The sequence below is a fragment of the Dama dama genome, chromosome 5 (genome assembly GCF_033118175.1).
Source record: "Dama dama isolate Ldn47 chromosome 5, ASM3311817v1, whole genome shotgun sequence".
Lineage (NCBI taxonomy): Eukaryota > Metazoa > Chordata > Mammalia > Artiodactyla > Cervidae > Dama > Dama dama.
Genome location: NC_083685.1, coordinates 110,195,534 through 110,222,482, shown reverse-complemented (window position 1 = coordinate 110,222,482; position 26,949 = coordinate 110,195,534). Strand labels below are relative to the sequence as shown.

The following is a 26,949-nucleotide window of genomic DNA, read 5'->3' as shown; positions in this document are numbered from 1 at the left end:
CGGAAGGTTCAAACCGGAGTGGAAGCTCTCTCCTAACCGACGTGCGTCTGTGGAGAAGAGGCTTGCTCCGTGATTGTCTCGAGGGTCCCACCGGTTTAGTCACTTGCAGGGTTCTCGAGCCTCTTCACGACCGTCACCATGGAGGTGTCGCCACTACAGGTACAGCTCGCGGAAGGGGCGCGTCGCGGAGCCTCAGCGAGGCCCGGCATCTCTCCGGCTGCCCGTGAGAGAGAGGCGTCCGGGTCGTGGTCCGGCCGCGGAGGGCTGGGCGCGGGTTTTCCGCGTCTACCCGGGTCCCCTGGGCTCTGCGTGATCGCGAAGAGACTGAAACCTTTTTCTGGTGCTAGTAGTGAAGTATTGTCGGCTGTACTGGCTTCTAGGGTGCGGCGTTGTGTTTCAGTTTCTAGAGGTTCATTTGATCGCGGTGTAGGTCGATGGGATCGTGGTCGCATGTAGCTTTACGCGGCACTGAGAGATTCCTCTCCTACCTGGGGCTGAAAATGGGATTGGAAGACCCTGACCTTGGACAGTGCAGAGCAAGGAACGGGGTTCCCACTATGGAGCCGGCAGGTCCGAGATGCTCAAAATACGTCCCTCCTGTGTTTAACACGTTAACGTGTCCAAAGGATGGGATCCGTATCCTCCCAAACTGCTACTGTAGAATCTATTATGTGCCTGAGACCTGGTAGGCACTCAGTAGATATGTGTGGAGTACCTGAAAGAAGGGGGTGTGTGCTGTTGATGGCATCTAACGCATGAAAGTATTTCCATGTCAGATACACATGGCAAAATAATATGTCTGTTTAAACTGACACTTCGGGGGAACCTGCTGCAGTTAACTTATATTGCCATGTTTGTACAAAACTATGTCAGCTCCACTGGTACCTACCAAAAGGCTGTGATTTGTTTTGGTGTGTGTAAGCAGATCACTATGATAGGTATTTTGTTTCTGGTTTCTGATAAACCTATGATTCAAAATCCCTTTTCTTCAATTTTTTAAAAAATTGCTAGCCTGTAAATGAAAATATGCAAGTCAGCAAAACAAAGAAAAATGAAGATGCTAAGAAAAGATTGTCTATTGAAAGAATCTATCAAAAGAAAACACAACTGGAACATATCCTGCTCCGCCCAGACACCTACATTGGCTCTGTGGAATCAGTGACCCAGGTAAAATCAGGCTAATTAAATGTAGTTACTAAGCAGTTAAGATGAATACTTTTCCAGGTTAATTTTCTATATTTCATGTACTTTGTCTTCTGGAACTGACCTAAGCTATCATCTACATTGTCATACTAATTCAGAAGACTTTACACTAACCGTGATAATAAAACAAAGAAAATATACAAAGTAACCATGTTTCTTTGTCTTATTTTCAGCAAATGTGGGTTTATGATGAAGATACTGGCATTAACTATAGGGAAGTCACTTATGTTCCTGGTTTGTACAAAATCTTTGATGAGATTCTAGGTAAGTATATTCTTAATACAAAGATCTACTGGTCAGATGTGACAAGTATTATTCCTAGCAAAAAACAGTTGGCAAAGGTTAGGCAGTCTGCAGGAATCTAGGAAGTTGAGTTCTTAAAAACAGTTCTATGAATAAAAATTGCTAAATGAATACCTCATTAATGTTACTCCTGCACTGCTTGAGATTTTTTTTGTTTTTATATCTTAGAGGTAAAGAGTGTTTTCTAAAATACTTTAAGTTTTTACAAATGTGTATTTTCTTTCAGTCAATGCTGCAGACAACAAACAAAGGGACCCAAAAATGTCTTGTATTAGAATCACAATTGACCCGTAAGTCTCCTGCTTAGTCTTTTGTTTTTTATAGCACCCTGTTGCTGTTAACTGCATTTATTTGATTTATAGTAAAGTTGAGCTTTTTTAAATGGAATTTTGCAAAAGTGCAGAAAGGTAGATTGCTAAAATGAACAATCTAGATACCTACCATCTAGATCCAACAGTTATCAACACTTTGCCATATTGGTACCATCTATATTTTTTAATCATTTCAAAATAAATTATAGACATTATAACATTTTATCTCCAAATATTTCAATAAACATCTCTAATAAGTTCTCTAAGTATTCCAGAGTCTATAGCTATAACTTTTTCTCATTATGCTATTCAAACAGTAAACCAGCAGGTGGTGATAAAGAATAATTTGATTTAACATTTCTGCTTATAAACATCCTTTTGTGGGTAGTCAGGGTGTTGCTTCCCTTTGTTATCCTAATCAGTTATAACATAAACTATACTTTAGATTCTTTTTGGGAAATGTGTTAATGATGTGCTTCAGTGCTCCTAAGGACTTGACACCATAGTCTTTTAAAAAATATTAAGCTAGTTTTAAGCTATGTGTAATAAGAACCATAGTATGTGTCGTTAGAACTAAAATAAAAGTCCAAATAAATTTTGAACATTTTATTGGTGAGCAGGGACGTTTACAATTGATAATGCCCTTTCATATTTGTTTTGCCAGAGTGCTTTGTCAGGTGGGAGAGCTAAGGGAGCTGGGACAGTGCAAATGATCCTCTTAAAAGCACTATAATAATATTGTTTCCAAATTTTGTCCTTTTCTTTCCGTTGGGCATAAGTCATTTCCCTTTGTTTATCCTAACATTTTAAAGCTTCATATTTTTTCAGTATTATCAGTGTCTGCTCAGGTGTTGGAAAAGGATTGATTTTTTTTTTTTTTTTTTCCCCTCTTGGCTCCTATTTCATGAGTGTTAGGAACTAAGTATGCTGAATTTCAGAGGTATATATGAAAAAGAGTCATAAAGAAATTGAGACGTGTGTGTTTTAGAGACAATGGTATTTAAATATGAAAAGAATTAAACACTAGCTTAACATCTGTTTTACAAAAAAAATTCAATCTTTTCTTAGGGAAAACAATTTAATTAGTATATGGAATAATGGAAAAGGTATTCCTGTTGTCGAACACAAAGTTGAGAAGATGTATGTCCCAGCTCTCATCTTTGGACAGCTCCTAACTTCTAGCAACTATGATGATGAAGAAAAGAAAGTAACAGGTAGAGTATTGAGGAAAATAAAAAACACATTTGTTGCTAAAAAAATACATCTTTTAAAAGATTGTAGCCTAAAGGTTAAAAATATGGGAATAAATCTCTATAATTAAATAGCATTGCCAATGATTAAGAAATAAAGCTATAAATGAGATAAGAACAATTAAATAGTATTTTACAATTATTTGCCCAGGTGGTCGAAATGGCTATGGAGCCAAACTGTGTAACATATTCAGTACCAAATTTACTGTGGAAACAGCAAGTAGAGAATACAAGAAAATGTTCAAACAGGTAAGTAAATGAGTATCTTGTGCCTTGATTATAAATTATGCTGTAGCAATTTATAGTGGCATTAATGGTTTAACATAATCTATTAAATCATGGGAAAGGGAAAGTGAAGTCACTCAGCCTTGTCCGACTCTTTGCAACACCACGGGCTGTAGTCTACCAGGCTTCTCCATCCACGGGATTTTCCAGGCAAGCGTACTGGAGTGGGTTGCCATTTCCTTCTCCAGGGGATCTTCCCCACCCAGGGATCAAACCCGGGCCTCCTGCATTGCAGGCAGACACTTTACCCTCTTGAGCCACTGCTGCTGCTGCTGCTGCTGCTGCAGTTAAGTCTCTTCAGTCGTGTCCGACTCTGTGCAACCCCATAGACGGCAGCCCACCAGGCTCCCCTGTCCCTGGGTTTTTCCAGGCAAGAGTACTGGAGTGGGGTGCCATTGCCTTCTCCATCTGAGCCACTAGGGAAGCTCAAAGAAAGTTACTCATAAATGTATATTAGGGGAGTTGAAGGGTGGGGGTTGGTTTGTTGTTTTCTTTTTTTTTTTTTAAGGACTTGTAAATTTGTGTTATTTAATTCTAGTTTGTGAGATAACTTGAATTTTTTTCTCTCCTCTATTCTTTTTTTTTTTTTTCTCCTCTATTCTGTATTTCCATAGACATGGATGGATAACATGGGGAAAGCTGGTGAGATGGAACTCAAACCCTTTAGTGGAGAAGATTATACATGTATTACCTTCCACCCTGATTTGTCTAAGTTTAAAATGCAAAGCCTAGACAAAGATATTGTTGCGCTGATGGTTAGAAGAGCATATGATATTGCTGGATCCACTAAAGATGTCAAGGTCTATCTCAATGGAAATAGGCTTCCAGTAAGTATTTTACTGGATGTGGGCAGTGAGGTACTTTGTGACCATTGTCAAAAACAAAGTTGATTTTTTTTTTTTCCTCCCATTTGTTTTTCTTACCACTTCTCAGATATGTTCCTGGAAAGAAAGCATTATGCCACTTTTAAAAATCAGTTAACTCATTTTAAGTTCACTGAAGTCTTTCTCAAAGAATCTTCTAAATAAATCCTTTTGTGTCCTTTAATGACCATCCTCTTATACATATCAGTAAACACCATTTCTTTAGTTTTGAAAAATCTTTATAACCTACTTTTTCGTTTACTTAAAAAAAATTAATACTATTATTTTTTAGGTGAAAGGATTCCGTAGCTATGTAGATCTGTATCTGAAGGATAAGGTAGATGAAACTGGCAATCCATTGAAAATTATCCATGAACAAGTAAACCACAGGTGGGAAGTATGTTTAACAATGAGTGAAAAAGGCTTTCAGCAAATTAGCTTTGTCAACAGCATTGCTACTTCCAAGGTAATTTTATTTTTGAGTTATCAATCATGATTTATCTTTACACATTTCATATAAGTATTCTTGTTTTAAATATATAAAATGAACTTGAATATTTGGCTACCTTGGCATCAAGGGAGCTAAATTAGCTTTTTTTAAATGTTTGATTATTATTACAATTTTGAGGATAATGGATTTACAGTTTGGTATTTTTCCTTATTAGGGTGGCAGACATGTTGATTATGTAGCTGATCAGATTGTGACTAAACTTGTTGATGTTGTGAAGAAAAAGAACAAAGGTGGTGTTGCAGTAAAAGCCCATCAGGTATGATACTTTAACACTGTTCTTTCTTGCAAGTCAAGGAAGAAGCAAAAGTCTATAAATAAAGCAAGAGTAAATTTTTAGTAATTTACTGTCAATTTTTACTGCAGGTAAAAAATCACATGTGGATTTTTGTGAATGCCTTAATTGAAAACCCAACCTTTGACTCCCAGACAAAAGAGAACATGACTTTACAAGTCAAGAGCTTTGGATCAACATGCCAGCTGAGTGAAAAATTCATAAAAGCTGTGAGTACTTAGAAGGAAATAAAAGATAGAAGCATCTTCTTTTATTTTCCATTGCCCTTCTCAGCTCTGCAGAAACCAAAATTCCTCCCACATGTCTTTTCTCTCTGAAAAGGAAAAAACAACCCTTACCTCTTACCAGGTCTCACCAAGCCCTTAATTATCTTCTATATGCCGTCTCTATTTATTTGCCCATTACATGTCACCAGTTCAGATCACTTCTGAATTTATCTCATCTAACTACTTACCAAGCATTGAATGCCTTAAGTTGCTCTCAGCGGACACATCCAAAACTGAATCAGTTCTCTCCATACTCACTATGGCCATTCATGGAACTTCCTCACCCCCAAAAAACAAAACTATGTCCTGTTTTAGTCAAAGGCCCCAACCAACTACTAGGTTGCATAAACCTAAATTCCTTAATTCAGCCTACAAGAATGTAGGCTACCATTTCCAGCCTTACCTCAGTACCACTTTTTCCACATTACCTAAGCCTCACTCCTACTGGCTTTAAATTACTCAAAAAACAGAGTACTGTTTCCCTCCTTAGAAGTTTTTCACATTTCAGACAGAGGGATTACCCTGCCTGAAATGCTTTTCACTTGGCTGACTACTTTAGGTCTTAATTGTCGTTTCTTTAGGAAAACCTTTACTTTCTATTCATTTCCCTAAAAATTTGTTCCCATAAGACACTGGCCATATATACATGATATGCTTTCCACTTATCTCTTCACACTGTAATCACTCATTTTATTTCTGTCTTCCTTGTTGTATACCAAACTCTTTTAGGACAAGGACCACGGCTAATTTGTTTTAACCACTAGATCTTCACTTGGAGCTCAGTGCCTGGCACCAAATAAGTATGTAGTCAGTAAATATTGGATGAAAACCCAAAGGAACCAGCTCCCTCAGTAGTGATAACCTCAGACAGGAAGATGTGCCATATTCTGCCCATTTTTGTGGGAGTTCATCTGTATTCTGTATTTCTGACAGAACTCTTCTTCTCTAACATGAATCTTCTCCTTTTCAGGCAATTGGCTGTGGTATTGTAGAAAGTATACTAAATTGGGTGAAATTTAAGGCTCAAATCCAGTTAAACAAGAAGTGTTCTGCTGTAAAACATAACAGAATCAAAGGAATTCCCAAACTTGATGATGCCAATGATGCAGGTACACATTTAATGTTTCCAAAGTTTAAATCTATACTTATTTGATTTGATTCATTGACAGCATACTGTGGATATTTTTCCCTTGACACTTAATATTCAACAGAATATTTGTACTTTGTTAAAAATCAACCAGTTCTCTGTTACTGAACACTTGGGTCATTTCAGTTTTTAACTGTTACAAATAGTTTTGAAATGATTATTTTGGTGTATAAAACAAGAATGTTTATACAGTAATCTATTACCTAATGTAGAGGAGGAAAAAGTCTCAACCTTCTTAAGTCCCTGGCTATCTCTGAAAAATAAAATGACAGACATTAACAGGAAAAAAGCAAGTGTATTTATTTAATATAGTTTCATGTGACCAGAAAATTTGTAAGGTAGTGAAAACCCCAAAAAATGGCTAAACCTAAGTGGTTTTATGCTAGCTTTGATGAAGAATGCAAAGTTCTGGAAAGATATGATAGGACAGTGATTATTAGCTGATAATAGTAAACCTGGGGAAATTTAGCATGGCCTTTTCATTCAGATTCTTCTTGGTGACCTTTAATCTTAGATTAAAATGTTCCTTTCTTCTGGGTTTAAGGCGAGCAACTCCTGTGTGAGGATCTTATGATCTGCTTCAGGGGAGAAGTCTAGAGGAGAGATCAGAGAGATCTTCTTGCTTCTACCAAAGTTTTCTTTTCTCAAAACTCCCTGAGCTTAAGATAATCAAGGTGCCATATTTTGGAGGCATGTGCTAAACTTCATTACCCACAAAATATGTTAAATGTAATATGATCAAGCAAATGTTTAGCAACAGTATAATCATGAAAAATTAGTCTAAGAAACTAAGACTTTATTAACTTTTAAACTTTAGTTAAACTATATGTCCAATTACTTAGCCCTATTTGACTCTCAAGCCAACTTGTTATGAATTGTAAGTTATTTGTGTTTTATTACATGTCTGAGTTAGTATATTTGAGGTTGAACTAAATATGCTAATATTCATTTATTTTAGGAGGTCGAAACTCTACTGAGTGTACACTTATCCTGACAGAGGGAGACTCAGCTAAAACTTTAGCTGTTTCAGGCCTTGGTGTGGTTGGGAGAGACAAGTATGGGGTTTTCCCTCTTAGAGGAAAAATACTCAATGTTCGAGAAGCTTCTCATAAACAGGTAGAGTATATAAAACCTATCTTCAGAATCTAAGCCTATATTTCATCCCCTTATTGGGAGGATATAAGATATATATAAGATATTTTTAAACATATCTTAGTTTGTCGTTATTTTAGAAAATTGGGTATAATGTAGCATATCTTAACAGATCTTTCTGACTTAGTAAAGTATAGGCTGCTGCTAATAACTCAAAAATACTGGAGTTTGAAAAAACCCAAGCAACATATACTCTTATAATTCTTTGTTCCTTTAAAGTTTGTAAACAAAATCTTACTTTTTTGGCTATATGTCCATTTCAGATAATGGAAAATGCTGAAATTAACAATATAATCAAGATTGTGGGTCTTCAGTACAAGAAAAACTATGAAGATGAAGATTCACTGAAGACTCTACGTTATGGAAAGATAATGATTATGACAGATCAGGTCAGTATTAAACATGTCTTATTGTTGCATTGCTTTCCTGCCATGAAAGGAAATTATCTTTAGTCCACATCTAATAAGATATGTTTCTATTTTATGTATATTATATAATACAAGTTAAGTGAGCCTAAATTTGAATAGCTTTTTTTTTTTTTTTTTAATCCCCACAGAAAATCTTTTGAGAAATTGCCAATATGTCAGTCACAATTTTTTTTAGTTTCTAAGCAAATCTTTGTGTTTGGCTTTCCATATATTTCTAGGACCAAGATGGTTCCCATATCAAAGGCTTGCTGATTAATTTTATCCATCATAACTGGCCCTCTCTTCTGCGACATCGTTTTTTGGAGGAATTTATCACTCCCATTGTAAAGGTATACTAATTTCTAAGATACCATAATGGATATTTGAAGGCTCTACTCCTCAACCCTGGACACACATATAACCTCAGTGATGTATGATGGTATGCAGGGATCCCAGCAGTGTGGAAAGCCAAAGCAATGTGTTTTTTACCTCAGGTGTCTAAAAACAAGCAAGAAATGGCATTCTATAGCCTTCCTGAGTTTGAAGAATGGAAGAGTTCTACACCAAATCATAAAAAATGGAAAGTCAAGTATTACAAAGGTTTGTACTGAAACTCGCATAGAACTTCTCATTTTGTTATATACCGTTGTACAGAATTATATGGAGTAACTTGGTGTTCTTGCTTTTGTAGGTTTGGGTACCAGCACATCAAAGGAAGCTAAAGAGTACTTTGCAGATATGAAAAGACATCGTATCCAATTCAAATATTCCGGTCCCGAAGATGATGCTGCAATCAGCCTGGTTAGTTTGAGTGTATTTCACAAATACATTCTGGTTTTAGAGGGGCTTCCCAGGTGGCACAGTGGTAAAAAAAAATTGCCTGCCAATGCAGGAGATGCAAGAGACATGGGTTCCATTCCTGGGTTGAGAATATCCCCTAGAGAAAGAAATAGCAGCCCACTCCAGTATAGTTGACTGGAAAATCCCATGGACAAAGGAGCTTGGTGAACTACAGTCCCTTGGGTTGCAGAGTCAGACACAACTGAGCACATACACACACTGGTTTTAGAAATCAGTGTTTAACTAGTCAACTGAAACATTTAAATTTTCATATAATAAAATGTTTTATAAAATAGATGATTTTCAGTACACATATTCCAAAGAAAGGAATCAGATATTTTAGAAACTGAGTTTTTGTGGTTTGTTAGTTTTTTCCAGGAGAAATATTTTGATATCTGTTAGTGCCAGTAACATCTTTTTTATCTTCTAATTTGTAGGCCTTTAGCAAAAAGCAGATAGATGATCGGAAGGAATGGTTAACTCATTTCATGGAAGATAGAAGGCAACGAAAGTTACTTGGCCTTCCTGAGGTAAGAAAATTTTAAATATATCCCACAAAATGTACTATTTAAATACTGACCTTTTAGAATTGATAGTATAGCAAATTAAGGTTACTAAATAAATGTTTCAGTAAAAAAAAAAGTTAATAGATAACTACCTATAAATATCCTTATTTTTATTTAATGATTGTAGCATAATTGGATCTGAAAGAAACTACAGTCAATAAACGTTTTTCCTAATTGTGCAGCAAGTAAATTTGCTTTGTCTTTAAAACATAAAATACTTTATAATTCTTTGTTTTTGAAGGACTTTAAGAATTATCATAGAAATGATAATACTTTGTTTTATTTTTGCATTAAGCATTGTTAAGACCAGTGATGTTTTTTATCTTAAACTAGATCATGTAATACTCTCTTTGGTTCCTCAGGATTATTTGTATGGGCAAGCTACCACATATCTGACATACAATGACTTCATAAACAAGGAACTTATCCTGTTCTCAAATTCTGATAATGAAAGATCTATCCCATCTATGGTAGATGGTGAGTTCTATTTTTACCATAAGATGAAAATCAATGCCTAGAAATGATTAAATTAAGGATATTAATATTTGCACTTCTTTCATTTTGAAGGTTTGAAACCAGGTCAGAGAAAGGTTTTGTTTACATGTTTCAAACGGAATGACAAGCGAGAAGTGAAGGTTGCCCAGTTAGCTGGGTCAGTAGCTGAGATGTCCTCTTATCATCATGGTGAGGTAAATACATAATCTATAATGTTTCCAGAAAGCATTATAGGAGAAATACCTGCAAAGTCATTCTCCAAACAGTTGGTGAAAGTATAAGCTGGTACATCCATAGTAGAGAACAATTTGGTGAAATATATCAAACTATAAAATTGCCTATTTTGTCACTAACAATCTGTTTATAAAAATAATGTTCCTATAATGGGCTTCCCTGGTGGCTCAGAGGGTGAGGAATATGTCTGCAATGCAAGAGACCCACATTCGATCCCTGGGTTGGGAGGATCCCTTGGAGAAAGGAATGTCTAACACAAGGCTACTATAATCAAAAAGATAGGCAAGGATCTACATTCAAAGATGTTAATATTTAGTGATGTTTGCTATAACTTTGTTATGCCAAAATTTAGACATGGAAAGTGTCCATCAATTGGAAAATTATTATAAATTATGACATCTGTACATGGAATCAGTGATATAACTGATAGGTGGGGGCTTCTCTGGTGGCTCAGAGATAAAGAATCTGCCTGCCAATGCCAGAAACCCAGGTTCTATCCTTGGGTCAGGAATATCCCCTGGAGAAGGAAATGGCAACCCACTCCAGTATTCTTGCCTGGGAAATCCCATGGACAGAGGAGGAGCCTGGCAGGCTAGAGTCCATGGGATCACAAAAGAGTCAGACATGACTTAGCAACAACAACATATCTATAGGTACTAACACTGAAGAACATCCATGATCTATTATCAAATGAGGGAAAAGAAGAGCAGAATAATAATATACTCTAAACTGTTATCTTTGGTTATCCCTGGGAATGGGAAAGGGCAGTTTTCCAATTTTTAATATATGTCTGAATTGATTGCCTTTATACAAACATACATCTATTTGTTTTTTATTTTGTAATTGAAATTGGTTTTTTGCATTTATTATATAAAACAGTTTTAAAGAATAAAATAGCCTATAAGTTTCTAGATTTTTCAAGATATGATTGTCTTGCTTATTGCTTCAAATCAAAGTATAGCAGGTACTTTGTAGGTGTTCACCTAGTAAATATTTGTTTAATGCTTATCATGTACAGAGTTCAGTTCAGTTCAGTTCAGTCACTCAGTTGTGTCCCACTCTTTGCAACCCCATGAACTGCAGCACACCAGGCCTCCCTGTCCATCACCAACTCCCAGTGTCCACCCAAACCCATGTCCATCGAGTCTATGATACCATCCAACCATCTCATCCTCTGTCATCCCCTTCTCCTCCTGTCCTCAATCTTTCCCAGCACGAGGGTCTTTTCAAATGAGTCAGCTCTTCACATCAGGTGGCCAAGGTATTGGAGTTTCAGCTTCAGCATCAGTCCTTCCAATGAACACCCAGGACTGATCTCCTTTAGGATGGACTGTTTGGATCTCCTTGCAGTCCAAGGGACTCTCAAGAGTCTTCTCCAATACCACAGTTCAAAAGCATCAATTCTTCTGCGCTCAGTTTTCTTTATAGTCCAACTCTCACATCCATATATAACCACTGGAAAAACCATAGCCTTGACTAGACGGACCTTTGTTGGCAAAGTAATGTCTCTGCTTTTTAATATGCTGTCTAGGTTGGTCGTAACTTTCTTCCAAGGAGTAAGTACTTTTCAATTTCATGGCTGCAGTCACCATCTGCAGTGATTTTGGAGCCCAGAAAAATAAAATCAGCCGCTGTTTCCACTGTTTCCCCATCTATTTGCCATGAAGTGATGGGACCAGATGCCATGATCTTAGTTTTCTGGATGTTGAGCTTCAAGCCAACTTTTTCACTCTCCTCTTTCACTTGCATCAAGAGGCTCTTTAGTTCTTCTTCACTTTCTGCCATAAGGGTGGTATACAAAGTTAAATTATATATATTCTCTACCTTTAACATATAATCACAGTTAAGCCAGAGGGCTACCACACATGTGCATATGCACTCACACAACTATAGAATAGAGTGAAACATGCTAGAATAGAAAGGAGTAAAGTGTTTAACACAAAGGAGGAAATACTTCATTCTGCAGAGGGTGAATAGAGCCTTCAGGGTTAAGACTTGATAGAAATTGCTGGAAGGCAAGCACCCTGAACTAGGAGCCAGAAGTCTTAGGTTTAGGTACTACGTCTGCCATGATATTTATCTTGGAAAAGCCAATAAACATCTACACTTCATAAAACCTTACAGGATTATAGTGAAATATAGTCATAACAATAGACACATTATTATTGAGAGGCTATGGATGAGACTAATGAATCTTTTTTTCCCCCAGATGTCACTAATGATGACCATTATCAATTTGGCTCAGAACTTTGTGGGCAGCAATAATCTGAACCTTTTGCAGCCCATTGGTCAGTTTGGTACCAGGTTGCATGGTGGCAAGGACTCTGCTAGTCCTCGATACATCTTCACAATGCTCAGGTGGGTATGATTCCAATTTTTAGTAAATTGCCATTTCCAATTTTGAAGTATTGTAAGAGTTAATTGACCAAAAACAGAAAAATTCAGTTAATCAGAAAATGGATTTTTGCTGCAAATGTTTGCATTCTTAATTGTTTTAAACTAGCTCATTAAAGTTTAATTAGTCTAATCTTTGCAATGAATAGAAAATCAAAATTCTATTTCAGTTTGATAGCTTAGCCTTTATATCCCTTAAAATGTTGTTTCCTTGCCAAACTATAAATGTTTTACTCTTGTTTCTTTTTATTTTCTTCTCTTTTCTCCATCTAGAGCTGTGGTTATCAACCAGGATAGATTTCACCCTTGAGGGGGCATATGGCAATGTCTGGAGACATTTTTGATTGTCGTGACTAGGGGAGCCATGCTCCTGGCATCTAGTGAGCAGAGGCCAGGGGTATTGCTAATCGCTCTATAATGCACAGGACAGCACTCGCACAGCACAGAGCTATCTGACCCAGTAGTGCCAAGATTAAGAAACTCTGATATAGAGTTTGAGCCAGAGTCAAGATTAGAACCTAATTCTTCTTAAATACCACAAGTGGAGATTCTACTTCCTTTACAAGTCTGTGGAAAGTACACTATGATTGGTCAATTTTCAACTGTCATCTTATTCAATCTTTCAACAGCATAGGGCATAATTAATAATTCCATCCCTGAAAATCTTTTTTTCTCTATTTGTCCTCCAGGACACCAGGCTGTTGTTTCTCCTCCTTATTAGTCTTCTTCACTAGGTCCTTCTCATCTTCCCAACCTCCAAATTATGGCCTGCCCTGGGGCTTCTTCATCTGATCTCTTTCCACTAAGTACACTGCCTTTCCATCCAGGGATGATATCTCATGCATCCAGTCTCAGCTCCAGCCCTGACCTCTTAAGTTTCATGTGCTTCTCAGCTTTTACTACTTGGATATCTAATAAATATCTGAAAACAAACATAAGTTCAAAACCACACCCTTAGTCCCTGTCTCAGTAAATGAAATACCATCCTCCTAATTCTCAGGCTAAAAATTTGGAGTGACCTTTGACTTGTTTTCTCTACACTTGCATCCAGTTCATCAGCAAGTCCCGGGGACTCTGACCTGGAAAAATACTTAGTCACCCCATTCATTATATAGACTATTATAGTCTACCACCCTTTTTTCTGTTGGCAGTCGATTAATTTTTTTAAATAGGTTACTCGAGTTCAAAAATTTCCAACTTTTAAAAAAATATTTGTTTATTTATTTGGCTGTGTCAGGTCATAGTTGTCACAGGCAGGATCTTCTTTGCAGCACATGAGCTTCTCTTTAGTTGTGGTGCATGGACTCTAGAGCGTACAGGCTCACTAGCTGCCTCATGGCCTATGGGATCTTAGTTCCCTGACCAGGGATCAAGCGCTGCCCCCTGCATTGGAAGGTGGATTCTTAAGCACTGAAACAACTTCTTCATTCAGAGAAAAACTAGAGCTTTATTTTAGCAAGCCAGACCCTATATGATCTGTGCTCCCCCTCCCCATGTCTTGATTCCATCTCATACTATCTCTCCTTCAGACACACCTCTTTGCCTATAATCAACAGGCCAAGCACACTCCCTCAGCGCCTCCGACTTCCTGGGGCCTCTGTTTGCTGTACTCTTTCTCTCAGTTTCTTCTGTGTTCAGATACTATCCTATCAGAAAGGGCTTACCATTCCTTAGCAGCCCCTCAACCGATTTTAGCTACTTTATCTATTTAACATTTACCATACCACCTGACAAAATGTACATTCATTGGCTGTACTACTAGAGTATCTACCTGTACTGAGCTCCTTAAAGACTGAGACTTAATATCTGCAGTGCTTGACATGTATGTAGAAAATACTCAATAAATAATATTGGTAAATGAATATTAACAGGTAAAGCCAAGGTAATTTTTATGTATATATCTGAGATAACACATGTTCTTTCCATGAAAGTTGTGTCAAAGCCAATGTTTTTCTAAAACAACATTCTTTGTTTTCTTTAGCCCTTTGGCTCGGTTGTTATTTCCAGCAAAAGATGACCACACATTAAAGTTTTTATATGATGACAACCAGCGTGTTGAGCCTGAATGGTACATTCCTATTATACCCATGGTGTTGATAAATGGCGCTGAAGGAATTGGTACTGGGTGGTCCTGCAAAATCCCCAACTTTGATGTTCGTGAAGTTGTGAATAACATCAGACGTTTGATGGATGGAGAAGAACCTTTGCCAATGGTAACTAGTCTATGGACTAAGAACCTTAGTTTTCCTCTGGTTTCAATTCAGCAGATGGTGTAGTTAAAGAGGACACAAGAATAAAAATTTATTTATTGCTTAATGTTAGTTAGATTTACTGTTTAATGCTGTTGGGATTTGTTTTAGTATCACATTTCGAAAACATTCTTTTTTTAAATACCAATTTAGCTTCCAAGTTACAAGAACTTCAAGGGTACTGTTGAGGAGCTGGCTCCAAATCAATATGTGATTAGTGGTGAAGTGGCTATTCTTAATTCTACAACCATTGAAATCTCAGAGCTTCCCATCAGAACGTGGACCCAGGTAAGTGAGAATTTCTTTTTTTATTTCTGTGATGGGGAAACATTTTTTACACTAACGTATGTTGAATATACAGGACCCTAAGTTTTAAAAACTTACAAAAGGATTCTTTCTTTTAGACGTATAAAGAACAGGTTCTTGAGCCCATGTTGAATGGCACTGAGAAGACACCCCCTCTCATAACAGATTACAGGGAATACCACACAGACACCACTGTTAAGTTTGTTGTGAAGATGACAGAAGAAAAACTGGCAGAGGCAGAGAGAGTTGGACTACACAAAGTCTTCAAACTCCAAACTAGTCTCACATGCAACTCTATGGTATGTCCTGTTTTATGATAAACACATGTTTCCATGTATATTAAAGGTTAATATCAATTTTTAAAGGATATCTTAGGCTACTTTTACATTTTCACAGAATGAGGTCATTCCTCTAAAACCATTAAAGTTTAGCCAATTTATCTACTGTTGACTCTAATCTTGTTTTTTCTTTTCTAGGTCCTCTTTGACCATGTAGGCTGTTTAAAGAAATACGACACAGTTTTGGATATTCTAAGAGACTTCTTTGAACTCAGGCTTAAATATTATGGATTAAGAAAAGAATGGCTTCTAGGAATGCTTGGTGCTGAATCTGCTAAACTGAATAATCAGGCTCGCTTTATCTTAGAGAAAATAGATGGCAAAATAATCATTGGTATGTTTCTGGACTGATAACTGCCTATACTAAAATTACAATCTTGCCTCACTTCTTTAAACATTTTTGGTGAGAGGAATGATAGGGAGGGAGGGCAAAATTCATTTATTTCTGCTGGTTCCATGTGTGTCTTTCATATATCTAAATAAGCATTTATGATTTAAAAGAGATAGCTTTTCCTAGACTGAGCATCTTGAGAAATCAGGAATTAGTTAACATTTAGACAGAAGAGAATGGAGAGCTAGTAGAGGTCCCTGTGTAAACTGATTGATAAACAGCAGAGATAAGTCTGATAGAAAAACCAAAAAGGAAGGAGGATTTTAAATGGATTATATTATAAATAAATTGTATACTCAAGACTGAAAGTCATGTCTAAGGGAATTTTAAGACATTCCAGAAGCAACAAAATCAAAGTATTACCAGGAAGAAAACAGTTTTGACTAAAGTTAGAAGCCTCAGCTCTGGCCGGAGTTAACTAGAAAAGCCAGGTAACTGTGGGTTGTAGTAGCAAGTCCCAAAACATGACAACACAAGTTACGTAGTGATCATAGAATAATTTTCTAATGGTGCACAAAAATGTTTAGCTTAGTAGTTACATATTCATGGGTCTTTTAAAATACTGTAACAGTGGCATCTCCGTCCCCTAATTTCACAGATACTACTACTTAAGACAAAGCTAAAATAAATAATATTGGGTATGACTCAAATAAAAAGTAAAGATTATATTTAGTTGACTAGAATTTAGGAAATACTAGAGACTCTGCAATTCTTGAAGAGTTAATATAGAAGGCCTAAAGGTGTGACTTATGTCAAGTTAATTGGCACTTAGAACCTCATTATATCACAGCTAGTAACATTCAGTATCCCTCAAAGTCTAATAAATTGACTGTGGTAGACATTGAGAGAGGGGTACTATAGAAAAAAGGAAACAAATGCATTATAAGAGACCATAATCAAGAGAAATCAATGTTTGGATGGTGGCAGTAAGAACTTACCCGCTTAAGTGTTGAAATTAAAAGAACAGAGAGTATAATTGAGGTTGATATTTATCAGAAATAAAGGTTTTGATTGTCTTCTGTTTATGATTACTGCTAAGTCACTTCAGTCGTGTCTGACTCTGTGCAACCCCATCCCTGGGATTCTCCAGGCTAGGACACTGGAGTGGGTTGCCATTTCCTTCTCCAATGCAGAAAAGTGAAAGTGAAGTAGCTCAGTCACGTCTGACTCTTCGAGACCCCATGGACTGCAGCCTACCAAGCTCCTCAGTCCATGGGATTTTCCAGGCAAGAGTACTGGAGTAGGGTGCTATTGCCTTCTCCCTCTGTTATGATTAGATCACCTCATATATGATTTTACTGCCCCCTTGTGGTAATTTATATTTATCAGTGGTTTAGGGAGAAGACTTGTTGTCCACCAGGATGTACAAATTTATGCAAGAAGACCTGATAATGTCCGGTTTTAATCTTTTGACTTAATATGGTAAAAACTTTATCCTTTCCTAAAATATTGCTCAAAACTACTGTCTGTTTTCACATTTGTTTAAATAGAAAATAAGCCTAAGAAAGAGTTAATTAAAGTTCTGATTCAGAGAGGATATGATTCCGATCCTGTGAAGGCTTGGAAAGAAGCCCAGCAAAAGGTAATTTCTTGGTTAGCATTTTCTATGTTATTAGAGATTGTGTACAGTCTAATGTCTATGTTTCACATTTCCTATTAAAGATACATTTTAATTTCTTGTTTAGGTTCCAGATGAAGAAGAAAATGAAGAGAGTGACAATGAAAAGGAAACTGAAAAGAGTGACTCTGTAACAGATTCTGGACCTAGCTTCAACTACCTTCTCGATATGCCTCTTTGGTATCTAACCAAGGAAAAGAAAGATGAACTGTGCAAACTGAGAAAGGAAAAAGTGAGTTGTTGATGGATAGTACATGTTTCTTGGTTGTATTCTAATGGTGAAAGAAAATTGTGGGCTTTGGGGAAATGCTGTTTGTGCACATAAATTAACTCTTAATTTTCTGACTGTCTAATGAAGGAGCAAGAGCTAGAAACATTAAAGAGAAAGAGTCCATCAGATTTGTGGAAAGAAGACTTGGCTGCTTTTGTTGAAGAGCTGGAGGTGCGTAGTTTATAATGCCTATGTTAGAATGTGTATTAATGAAGTAAGGTATTCTAGCAATATACCTGTTTGTCAGGAAATTTCACAGTTGACAATAGAAAGAATATAGGAGGCATGAAGAAACATTTTAAGATAACACATAAAGTGACACATTGTTAGAAACAAGTTAGAATAAAGTAAATGGTACAAGTAGAATAAAGTAAACAAGTAGAATAAAGTAAAATAAAGTAAATGGAAACACACTACCTAGAAGTTTTCACACAAAGAGGGGAAAGGACAAAAGTTGATTTTTGACCTATTGGGAGCGAGAATTTAAATGTAGACGAACACCAGCCCAGCCCCCCAGGTAAACCTGAAAGGACAAAGACTGTTTCCTTCAGGGCTGGCTAATCAGTAATTTAAGGAGATCCTTTCTTACCAAATCAGTAATATTGTTTTCCAACATTAACATAAGAAAAAGTATCTTAATTTCATAAATTAAGCTAAAATCTTTAACATGAAGATTTATATTATTGCACTTCAGTTTGGATGTCTAGCTTGTAATCAGTGATTGGATACATGACTGGAATCACATCCTTTCTGCTTATTTGAGTTTATAAATGTATACATTTATGTGTATGTATGTGTATTTTATTCTTAATTCTGATTCCCCATTTTATCCTCAATGGTTAAGTTGTAGAATCAAATGTAAAACTCAGTCTTTTGTCTCCACTTTTCAAAGTGTGCCTTAATGTTTGAATAGCTTATCACAAATTTACCTTAAGATGTAACAAACTGAAATCAGTTAATCATTGCCTTTTATTCTGTCCCTAGGGATAAAGTGACATCAATGCTGTAATGTCCTTTTTAGCTTATAGACTTGCTTTTTTTTTTTTTTTTGGTGTGACCCCATTTACATTTTTTTTTAATTGAAGGATAATTGCTTTACAGAATTTTGTTGTTTTCTGTCAAACCTCAACATGAATCGGCCATAGGTGTATATATATCCCCTTTTGAACTTCCCTCCCATCTTCCTCCCCAATATCAACCTTTTCTAGGTTGTTGAAGCAAAGGAGAAACAAGATGAACAAATAGGACTTCCTGGAAAAGGTGGGAAAGCAAAGGGGAAAAAAACACAAATGGCAGAAATTTTGCCTTCTCCAAGTGGAAAGAGAGTCATCCCCCTCGTGACCATAGAGATGAAAGCAGAGGCAGAAAAGAAAATTAAAAAGAAAATTAAGGTAATACTCTTGAAAGCTTATACATAAAACACTTTATGCATTTTTCCACTTAGAACTGAACTAATCATAAAACTTCTAATCCCGTAGTTTGGAATTTATCAACTCATCATAACTTCCCATTCTTATGAGCCTGATTTATTTTCAGTGTTTAAGTATCTTGAAAAAGTCTTACCCATACCGATATTCAGAGTTCTTAGCCAAAACAGAAAAAAAAAAAAAAACTCTCTGATCAAATATATATTTGTATATTTGACCCTATATTATTCTGAATAATAAGTTGGCAGAATTTGACCATTTTTGTCATGCTGTCTTTTAGAGTGAAAATACTGAAGGAAGCCCTCGAGAGGATGGAATGGAAATAGAAAGCCTAAAACAGAGATTGGAAAAGAAGCAGAAAAGAGAGCCAGGTATTGAAACATCTTAAGAAAAATGATGTAGAGTTGAGAGTAAATTATGTTTGTTACTTAGTATATCCCACATAGATGTTCAGAAGTTCTTGAGGTACATGAAGGACTATATCTGAACTTCCCTGTCTTTTTCCTTGGTATTTGATTTATTTTAGAAGAGATCATTTTGTAATGAAATACTTTGTTGGGATCTAAAGAAAATGCTCAGTTTGTTAAGTTTCACTTTCTAGCTAGTTACAAGGTTTTAATTTGTATAATATATTCATATATAAAGTTTCTTGAAGACAGTCACCACATCTTAGTTGTTTTATCCCTAGTGTTCAGCACTATACCTGGGATATACTTAACACTCACTCTGTAAATTAAATAGAAGTAACAACTCTTACCATTTGTTTATGCCTTTACTGAATATCTACTTATTTTTAACATCTTCATTGAGATGTTTTAACATACTTATATGCCAGATTCACTCATTTAAAGTGTACCATTCAGTGATTTTAGTATACTCAGTTTTAGAACAGTATCTTGCCCTACAAAGAACACTGTACCCATTAATGGTCACTCCCCATTTTCTCCCAACTTCGCCTCCCCCCAGGCAACCACCAATCTACTTTCTGTGTCTAGATTTGTCTATTCTGGACATTTTATGTGAATGGAATCATGTAATATTTTCCTTTGTGGCTGACTTCTTCACTTAACATGTTTTCAGGGGTCAACCATATAGTAACATGTATCAGTACTTCATTCTGTTTTGTTGCCAAATAGTTTTTCATTGTGTGAATATACCACGTTATATTTATTTGGTCATCAGCTGATAGATATTTGGATTGTTTCCACTTAGGGGCTTTTATATTTCTTTGGAGAAGTGTCTGTTCAGATCCTTTGCCCATTTTTTACATTGGGTTATTTGTCTTTTTTTGTTGAGTTAGTTGCAAGAGTTCTTTATATTCTAGATGCCAGATCTTTATCAGATATATGATTCTCAAATATTTTCTGCCAGCCTGTGAAATATCTTCATTTTCTTAATGGTGTCCTTTGAAGCACAGTTTTTAATTTTGATGAAGTCTAATTTATCTTTTTCTGATGTTGCTCATATTTTTGGTGTCATATCTAATCTTTTGCCAAATCCAAGGTCATAAAGATTTACACCTAGGGAATTCCCTGGCAGTCCAGTGATTAGGACTGCATGCTTTCACTGCTGAGGGCCCAGGTTTGATCCCTAGTTGGGGAACTAAGATCCTGCAAGCCCAGTGGTATAGCCAAAAAAAGTGAAGAAAAGATTTACCCCTTATTTTCCTCTAAGAGTTTTTAGTTTTAGCTTTTACATTTAGGTAATTTTAAAGTAAGTTGTATATGGTATAAGGAAGGGGTCCAGCTTCATTCTTTTGCATGTGGATATCCAGGTGACCCAGAACCATATATTGAAAAAACTTTCCCCATTGAATTGTTTTCACTTTTGCCAAAAATCTGAAGTTTATTTATGGATTCTCAACTCTATTCCATTGATTAATGTATATATCTATCCTTGAGTACCTGCTTTTGATAGGTAATGTGTGCTCAGTTCTGTGGGGAGTACAAAGATGAATAAAACAAATAGAAGCATCTTTTGTTGTTGTTCAGTTGACCAGTCACGTCCGAGTCTTTGAGACTCCCTGGACTACAGCACTCCAGGCTTCCCTGTCCTTCACTGTCTCCCAGGGTTTGCTCAAACTCATGTCCAGATGCCATCCAACCATGTCTGTTGTCCCCTAAACATCTTAGTGTTGAAAAAGAAGTAGTAAGAAGATGGGAGGAAGGCTCAAGAGGGAAGGAATATATGTATAGTTATGGCTGATTAACATTGTTGTATGGCAGAAACCAACACAACGTTGTACAACAGTTATCCTCCAAAAAAGTAATAAAAGTATGTTGTATGTACTATGCTGTTTAACCTACTAGCAATCAATACTTTAGCCACTTGATGCTAATGGCCAACTCATTAGAAAAGACCGTAATGCTGGGAAAGATTGAAGGCAAAAGGAGAAGAAGGTGGCAGAGGATGAGATAGATAGCATCACCAACTCAATGAACATGAATTTGAGCAAACTCCAGGAGATAGTGAAGGATGGGGAAGCCTGGCTGCAGTTCATGAGGTCACAAAGAGTGGGTCACAAATTAGCAACTGAACAACACAAAGCAATCAATTAGCATATAAAACCAATGAATCAAATAAGTATTTTGAGCATTTACATTTCCCATCACCATCTCAAATATTGTGAGGACACAAGAAATGGGGAAGCATGGTGTGTACCCTCAAGAGGTTTATCAGGAAAGAGAAGTAAAGCAGTACATACTAGCCACTGTAGTGATTTAGAGGAAAGTGGGATCAGTGTGGGTACATGCAGGCTTTGTGAAAGAGATAACACTTGGGTTAGAGTCTTAAAGATTGAATAAGATTTAGATATTCTAGACTAAGAGAAGAAAAATTATATGCATGGGACAATGAGAAGGCCCCCTTTGCAGAGTGGGAGGGTTTATTTTGAAAAATAGTAGCAAATAGTTATATCAGATTGTGGAGAGTTAGGAAACCAGGTTGTTGGGGAGGATGGATATGTTGGGTTCAACTAGGTATATGAAGCAAGAACTAAGTAGACCAGTAAGGAGACTGTCCTTCTTATCTTTGGGCCTAGATGAGGGAAATAAATAGCAAAGGGTGGGTATGAGAGACAGTTGGGTTTAGAATTAACAAGACTTAGTGACTTTAAACCTCCTCAACTCAGCCATTAGATGCCCCTTAAGGTTTGGGCCAAGCCATTCTTTCATTTTGAATTGTCTCCCTTGTCTTGACTTCAGCAGTATAACCTGTTGATCTTGCAGCTATTCTTGGGCCTTTCCCATCTCCACACTGTAGCCTACAAGAACTCTTTAAAAATGCAAATCTGGTCATATAAGTTCCCTGTTTAAAAACAAAATTCTTGACAAGACCAGCCACTCTCCCCCTGACTTCTGTTTTCCAGCCATAATGGATTTCTTTCAGCTTCCTAAATGCACTGTATTTTCTCACATAACTTTTGTACATGTTATATCCTGAACTAGAATGTTTGTCATCCATTTCCCTTCAACTAGTTAACTCTTGTTTAACCTTCAGATCTCAGCTCAAACATCTCTTTCTTGCAAAAACCTCATATTTATATACATATACACGCATACTCAGAGAAGGCAATGGCACCCCACTCCAGTACTCTTGCCTGGAATATCCCATGGACGGAGGAGCCTGGTAGGCTGCATTCCATGGGGTCTCGAAGAATCAGACATGACTGAGCGACTTCACTTTCACTTTTCACTTTTCTGCATTGGAGAAGGAAATGGCAACCCACTCCAATGTTCTTGCCTGGAGAATCCCAGGGATGGGGTCGCACAGAGTCGGACACGACTGAAGTGACTTAGCAAGTGACTTAGCAGATGCATACTATTGATGCATGCCCTGTGTAAACACATTTACTGTGGGATTACTACTACTATGGGATTAGATGACCAAGCTATAAGCTCCTTAGCAAGGGGGACTATGTCTGTTTCTATTCACCATTGTATTCCCAGTACTAGCACAGAGTTAAGTATTGGGTTGGCCGAAAAGTTCATTCAGTTAGTGACTGCTTTGTTCAGTAAAGTCCTTGGTAAATATGAAAAATATATCTTTTATTTTTACACTTTAAGCCAAATGAACTTTTTGGCCAACCTAATATTTGAAGGATAGATGGATGATAGATGGAGAAAAGTGAGTCAGAGAATATGTAAAGATGGTTAATTCCTATCTCCTTTCCAGTTACCAAGACAAAGAAACAAACTACATTGCCATTTAAACCAATCAAGAAAGCAAAGAAAAGAAACCCCTGGTCTGATTCAGAATCAGATATGAGCAGTAACGAAAGTAATTTTGATGTCCCTCCACGAGAGAGAGAGTCACGGAGAGCAGCAGGTAAGGAAAAGTGAAGAACATGCTGCATATTCTGAAAGATTCAAATGATCTGTGTATTTCAAGGCACATAATCCCAGAAATTGTTACCTTAGAGCAGTAATTAAATTTTTGAGAAATTAAGACATCTTTTCAAAGATTAAACTGACGCTTATATCTTCAGGACATATTATATTAATCTGTGGATTAACTATTTCTCCTGTTGTCCTCTTTGATTCTTTGCATATGTATATTTTTAACAGCAAAAACCAAATTCACAATGGATTTGGATTCAGATGAAGATTTTTCAGATTTTGATGAAGACACTCAAGATGATTTTGTCCCATCAAATGCTAGTCCACCTAAGACCCAAACTTCCCCAAAGTAAGTATCCTCTCTAATAGGGATTTTATCATGATTGTTTTTAATAGTTGATGATATATTCCTTGTTGTTCGACACATTTAGAACTGGTCACCAGGATGTTTTGTTTTGTTTTATTCTAGACATACTAACAAAGAACTGAAGCCACTGAAGAGTGCCTCATCAGGTAGGTATTTAAGTGAAAATAGTGAGATGTCTGCTTTACTGGACACTCAGGTCCACCTGTCTTCTAACCCAGACTACATTATCCAAGTCCTGTCTTTGAAAATAAATGTGGATTCTTGTTAGTATTACATTGATATTGGTCATTAGATTCAGTTTTGCACATGAATAAGTTCTCCATTTTATATAAGAAAAGTAACCATGTGCTTGCCAGGTACTGTGCTAGAGATACAAAAACTAACTTTGCTGATGAAGGACCCAGAAATTAGAGCAAAGTTATAAAAGTGTGTTTGAAATATTCCAGAAAAGTCACAGACATGGTGTTTGAACAGGAATTCAGAGCAGGGACAAAGCACAGATTTTTATATACTGCTTATATGTACTACTTTCCTTCCCATTTGAAGTAACAGAGCTTGATGCTGATGATGCTGAAGATAATGTACCACCTCCTCCAAGCTCTCCTGCTGCTGATTTCCCAGCTGTAACTGAAACCATAAACCCTGTTCCTAAAAAGAATGTGACAGCAAAGAAGACAGCAGCAAAAAGTGAGCCTCAGACTTTGAATTGGGTTAATATTGGGATTAACTAACTGGCTTCTACAAGTCAACTTCAAATTTTTATTCTTCAAATTTACTATAGATATTAAAATAAAGACCTTGTCTAAATGCAAACAAATCCTTAGATCTTTATAATCAAAATTGCTAGTCAAAAGATTTTTAAAAAGAGTGTTTCTCAAAATGCCAGGTGTTATCCTAACTCATATCTATGACAAGGATGGGACTTAGAAACAGTTACAAACGTTTAACATGAAACATATAACTACAAAAAAATCGGATACTTGAACACCTTGATTCTCTAATGCATTTTAGTCTCGATTATGTTGTCTTTTCCTGTATTAAATATAAGCGGAAAACAAGTTGCTCGAGAAAGTTCACTGTAGAAGCAGTTCAGCTCAGAGCGACTGATGAATGCCTGTGTTACAGGTCAGCCTTCCGCCTCGACCACAGGCGCCAGGAAAAGGGCTGCGCCAAAAAGAACCAAAACGGATCCAGACTTGGATTCTGAGGTCTCTAAAAAGCCTAATGCCCCCAAAACCAAGACTCGCCGCAAAAGGAAGCCATCCTCTTCTGATGATTCCGACTCTAATTTTGAGAAAATGATCTCTAAAGCAGTCACAAGCAAGGTATTTATTCTAGTCAGTCCTTTCACTATAGGTTTTTTTTTTCACTGAAAAAAAGTTATTTTTAAACACATAACCAAGCTTTGCTGCTAATAATTTGGGACATTTTTAAGAAAATAAATTTAAACCCATTCCTTTTACTCTATGGAGTTTAGTTGTAAAACAGCTAAATTTCACTAATTAGTCAATGAGAGATTTGCCTTTGGTCTATTTCTTACTACTTGTTAGAAGGTGAGAAATTCCTTGAGTTGTAGTCTGTTGGTATATTTTTTTCATTGAAATTCTACTGTCCGGTTGATACTGGAAATTACTTGCGCTCTTCTTTTTTAGAAACCCAAGGAGGAAAGCGATGATTTCCATCTGGACTTGGACTCAGCTGTTGGTTCTCGGGCAAAATCTGGAAGAACAAAGAAACCTATAAAGTACCTTGAAGAATCAGATGAAGATGATTTCTTTTAAAATGTGAGGTGATTATTTTAAGTAATGATCTTAAAGTTAGGTAAATGTCTCAATTTCCTCCCCTCTGAATTTAGCCTGGGGAAGGTAGTTTTAGTTCAGGACCATTAAAGTTAGGTATGTAGAGCCCAAGTGTCCTTTGTCTCTATAATGCTGTGTAACACCGTGACCATCTCCTGGACAGCGTTTTGTTTTCTTCTCTGCTTGTATATGTGTTGAGTCTGTGTTCTTTGGTCTGTTAAAGTGGTTTTAGGCTCTTCTGGCTGCTTGAGGTAATTGTGTGGTAACTTCAGCATAATGCAGTTTGACAGTTCAGTAAGCTAAAATTGGAGCCCTTTGACAGAAAAGTTTCTACTCTGCCTACTTTCAGTAAATATGAAGTAGAGCATGATTAGTTCTCTGTTTTATCTTAGTTTTAAGTAATTTTCCATCAGATAGAACTCTATGTAGTTCCAGTTCCAAATACTCCTCACTCAGCCTTTTATATGCTGAATTTTTAAGCAGTGAAAAATTGTTCATATTCTTCATATCCTTTTGAATATCAGCAGAAGCTGAAGAAAAACTCCGTGGCTGTGTCTTTATAACAGTCAATAAAATGAAGAAAATTAGACCCTAAGTTGTGATTATCTCAACACTTGACTTGTCCCCTCAGATTGCAAAGGAGGAACAAAATATTCTCAAAGAATATTGATGCCATACTCAGCAGTGAGCTTTTATATCCATTTTGGGAAACCTCCATAATTTTCAATTTATAAACTTTTTAAGACCTTCCTGCATTCATTACATGTGTGTGACTTGAGTGATGTTATCTATGTTTTTGTAAATATTTACTGTTTTTCTATTTAGCTTAATTCCAACTATTTTGTACTTTAATAAAATGTTGTAAACATTGCAACCCTTGATTGTTGCCCTTTTTTCACCCTGCACTACACTCTTTTCCTTAGTCTGAAATATATCCTGTTCACTATTCACTATAAAATAGCTTTGAGAACTCTTCTCATCATTTTCTGATGTCCCTCATAACTCCTGGCCACAGTGATAGTTCCAAGAGAAAGGCACCATGACTAACCGGGCCAAGCAGATTTTTCCCTGAGCTTTTAAACATGGGTGCTAAATTCATCTTTTCCACGCTCAAAAGGTGTTGACCTTCCATCAATAAATAGCTTTAAATATAAATTCCGATTCCCTACTTTAACAATATTTTGATAATCCCATCAACTGCTTGATGATATCAGTAAATTATATTGGGACAATTGGCTAATCATTTAGAGGGGGGAAAAATGCTAGAAAAGCCCAACCCCTTCTCATCGTACAGGAAAGTTAAACTCAAATAGACCTTTTTTCCCCC

At 36.5% G+C, this 26,949-nt stretch overlaps 1 protein-coding gene across 1 annotated transcript; it reads left to right on the top strand.

The window, feature by feature from the left end:
• Nucleotides 1–26,496, top strand: TOP2A (DNA topoisomerase II alpha). The gene is made up of 35 exons (XM_061143967.1): nucleotides 1–159; nucleotides 1,012–1,167; nucleotides 1,377–1,467; nucleotides 1,733–1,796; nucleotides 2,886–3,031; nucleotides 3,219–3,316; nucleotides 3,967–4,179; nucleotides 4,508–4,681; nucleotides 4,881–4,982; nucleotides 5,090–5,227; nucleotides 6,255–6,393; nucleotides 7,390–7,547; nucleotides 7,847–7,972; nucleotides 8,230–8,340; nucleotides 8,485–8,590; nucleotides 8,682–8,791; nucleotides 9,268–9,360; nucleotides 9,759–9,873; nucleotides 9,964–10,085; nucleotides 12,335–12,483; nucleotides 14,501–14,732; nucleotides 14,922–15,056; nucleotides 15,173–15,373; nucleotides 15,551–15,746; nucleotides 17,294–17,385; nucleotides 17,489–17,653; nucleotides 17,780–17,863; nucleotides 18,901–19,083; nucleotides 19,400–19,490; nucleotides 23,293–23,445; nucleotides 23,685–23,805; nucleotides 23,926–23,969; nucleotides 24,370–24,510; nucleotides 24,949–25,148; nucleotides 25,476–26,496. The coding sequence occupies exons 1-35, from the start codon at nucleotides 139–141 to the stop codon at nucleotides 25,602–25,604; spliced, it is 4,599 nt and encodes a 1,532-aa protein (XP_060999950.1). The 5' UTR covers nucleotides 1–138; the 3' UTR covers nucleotides 25,605–26,496.
• The last annotated feature ends 453 nt before the right edge of the window (nucleotides 26,497–26,949 follow it).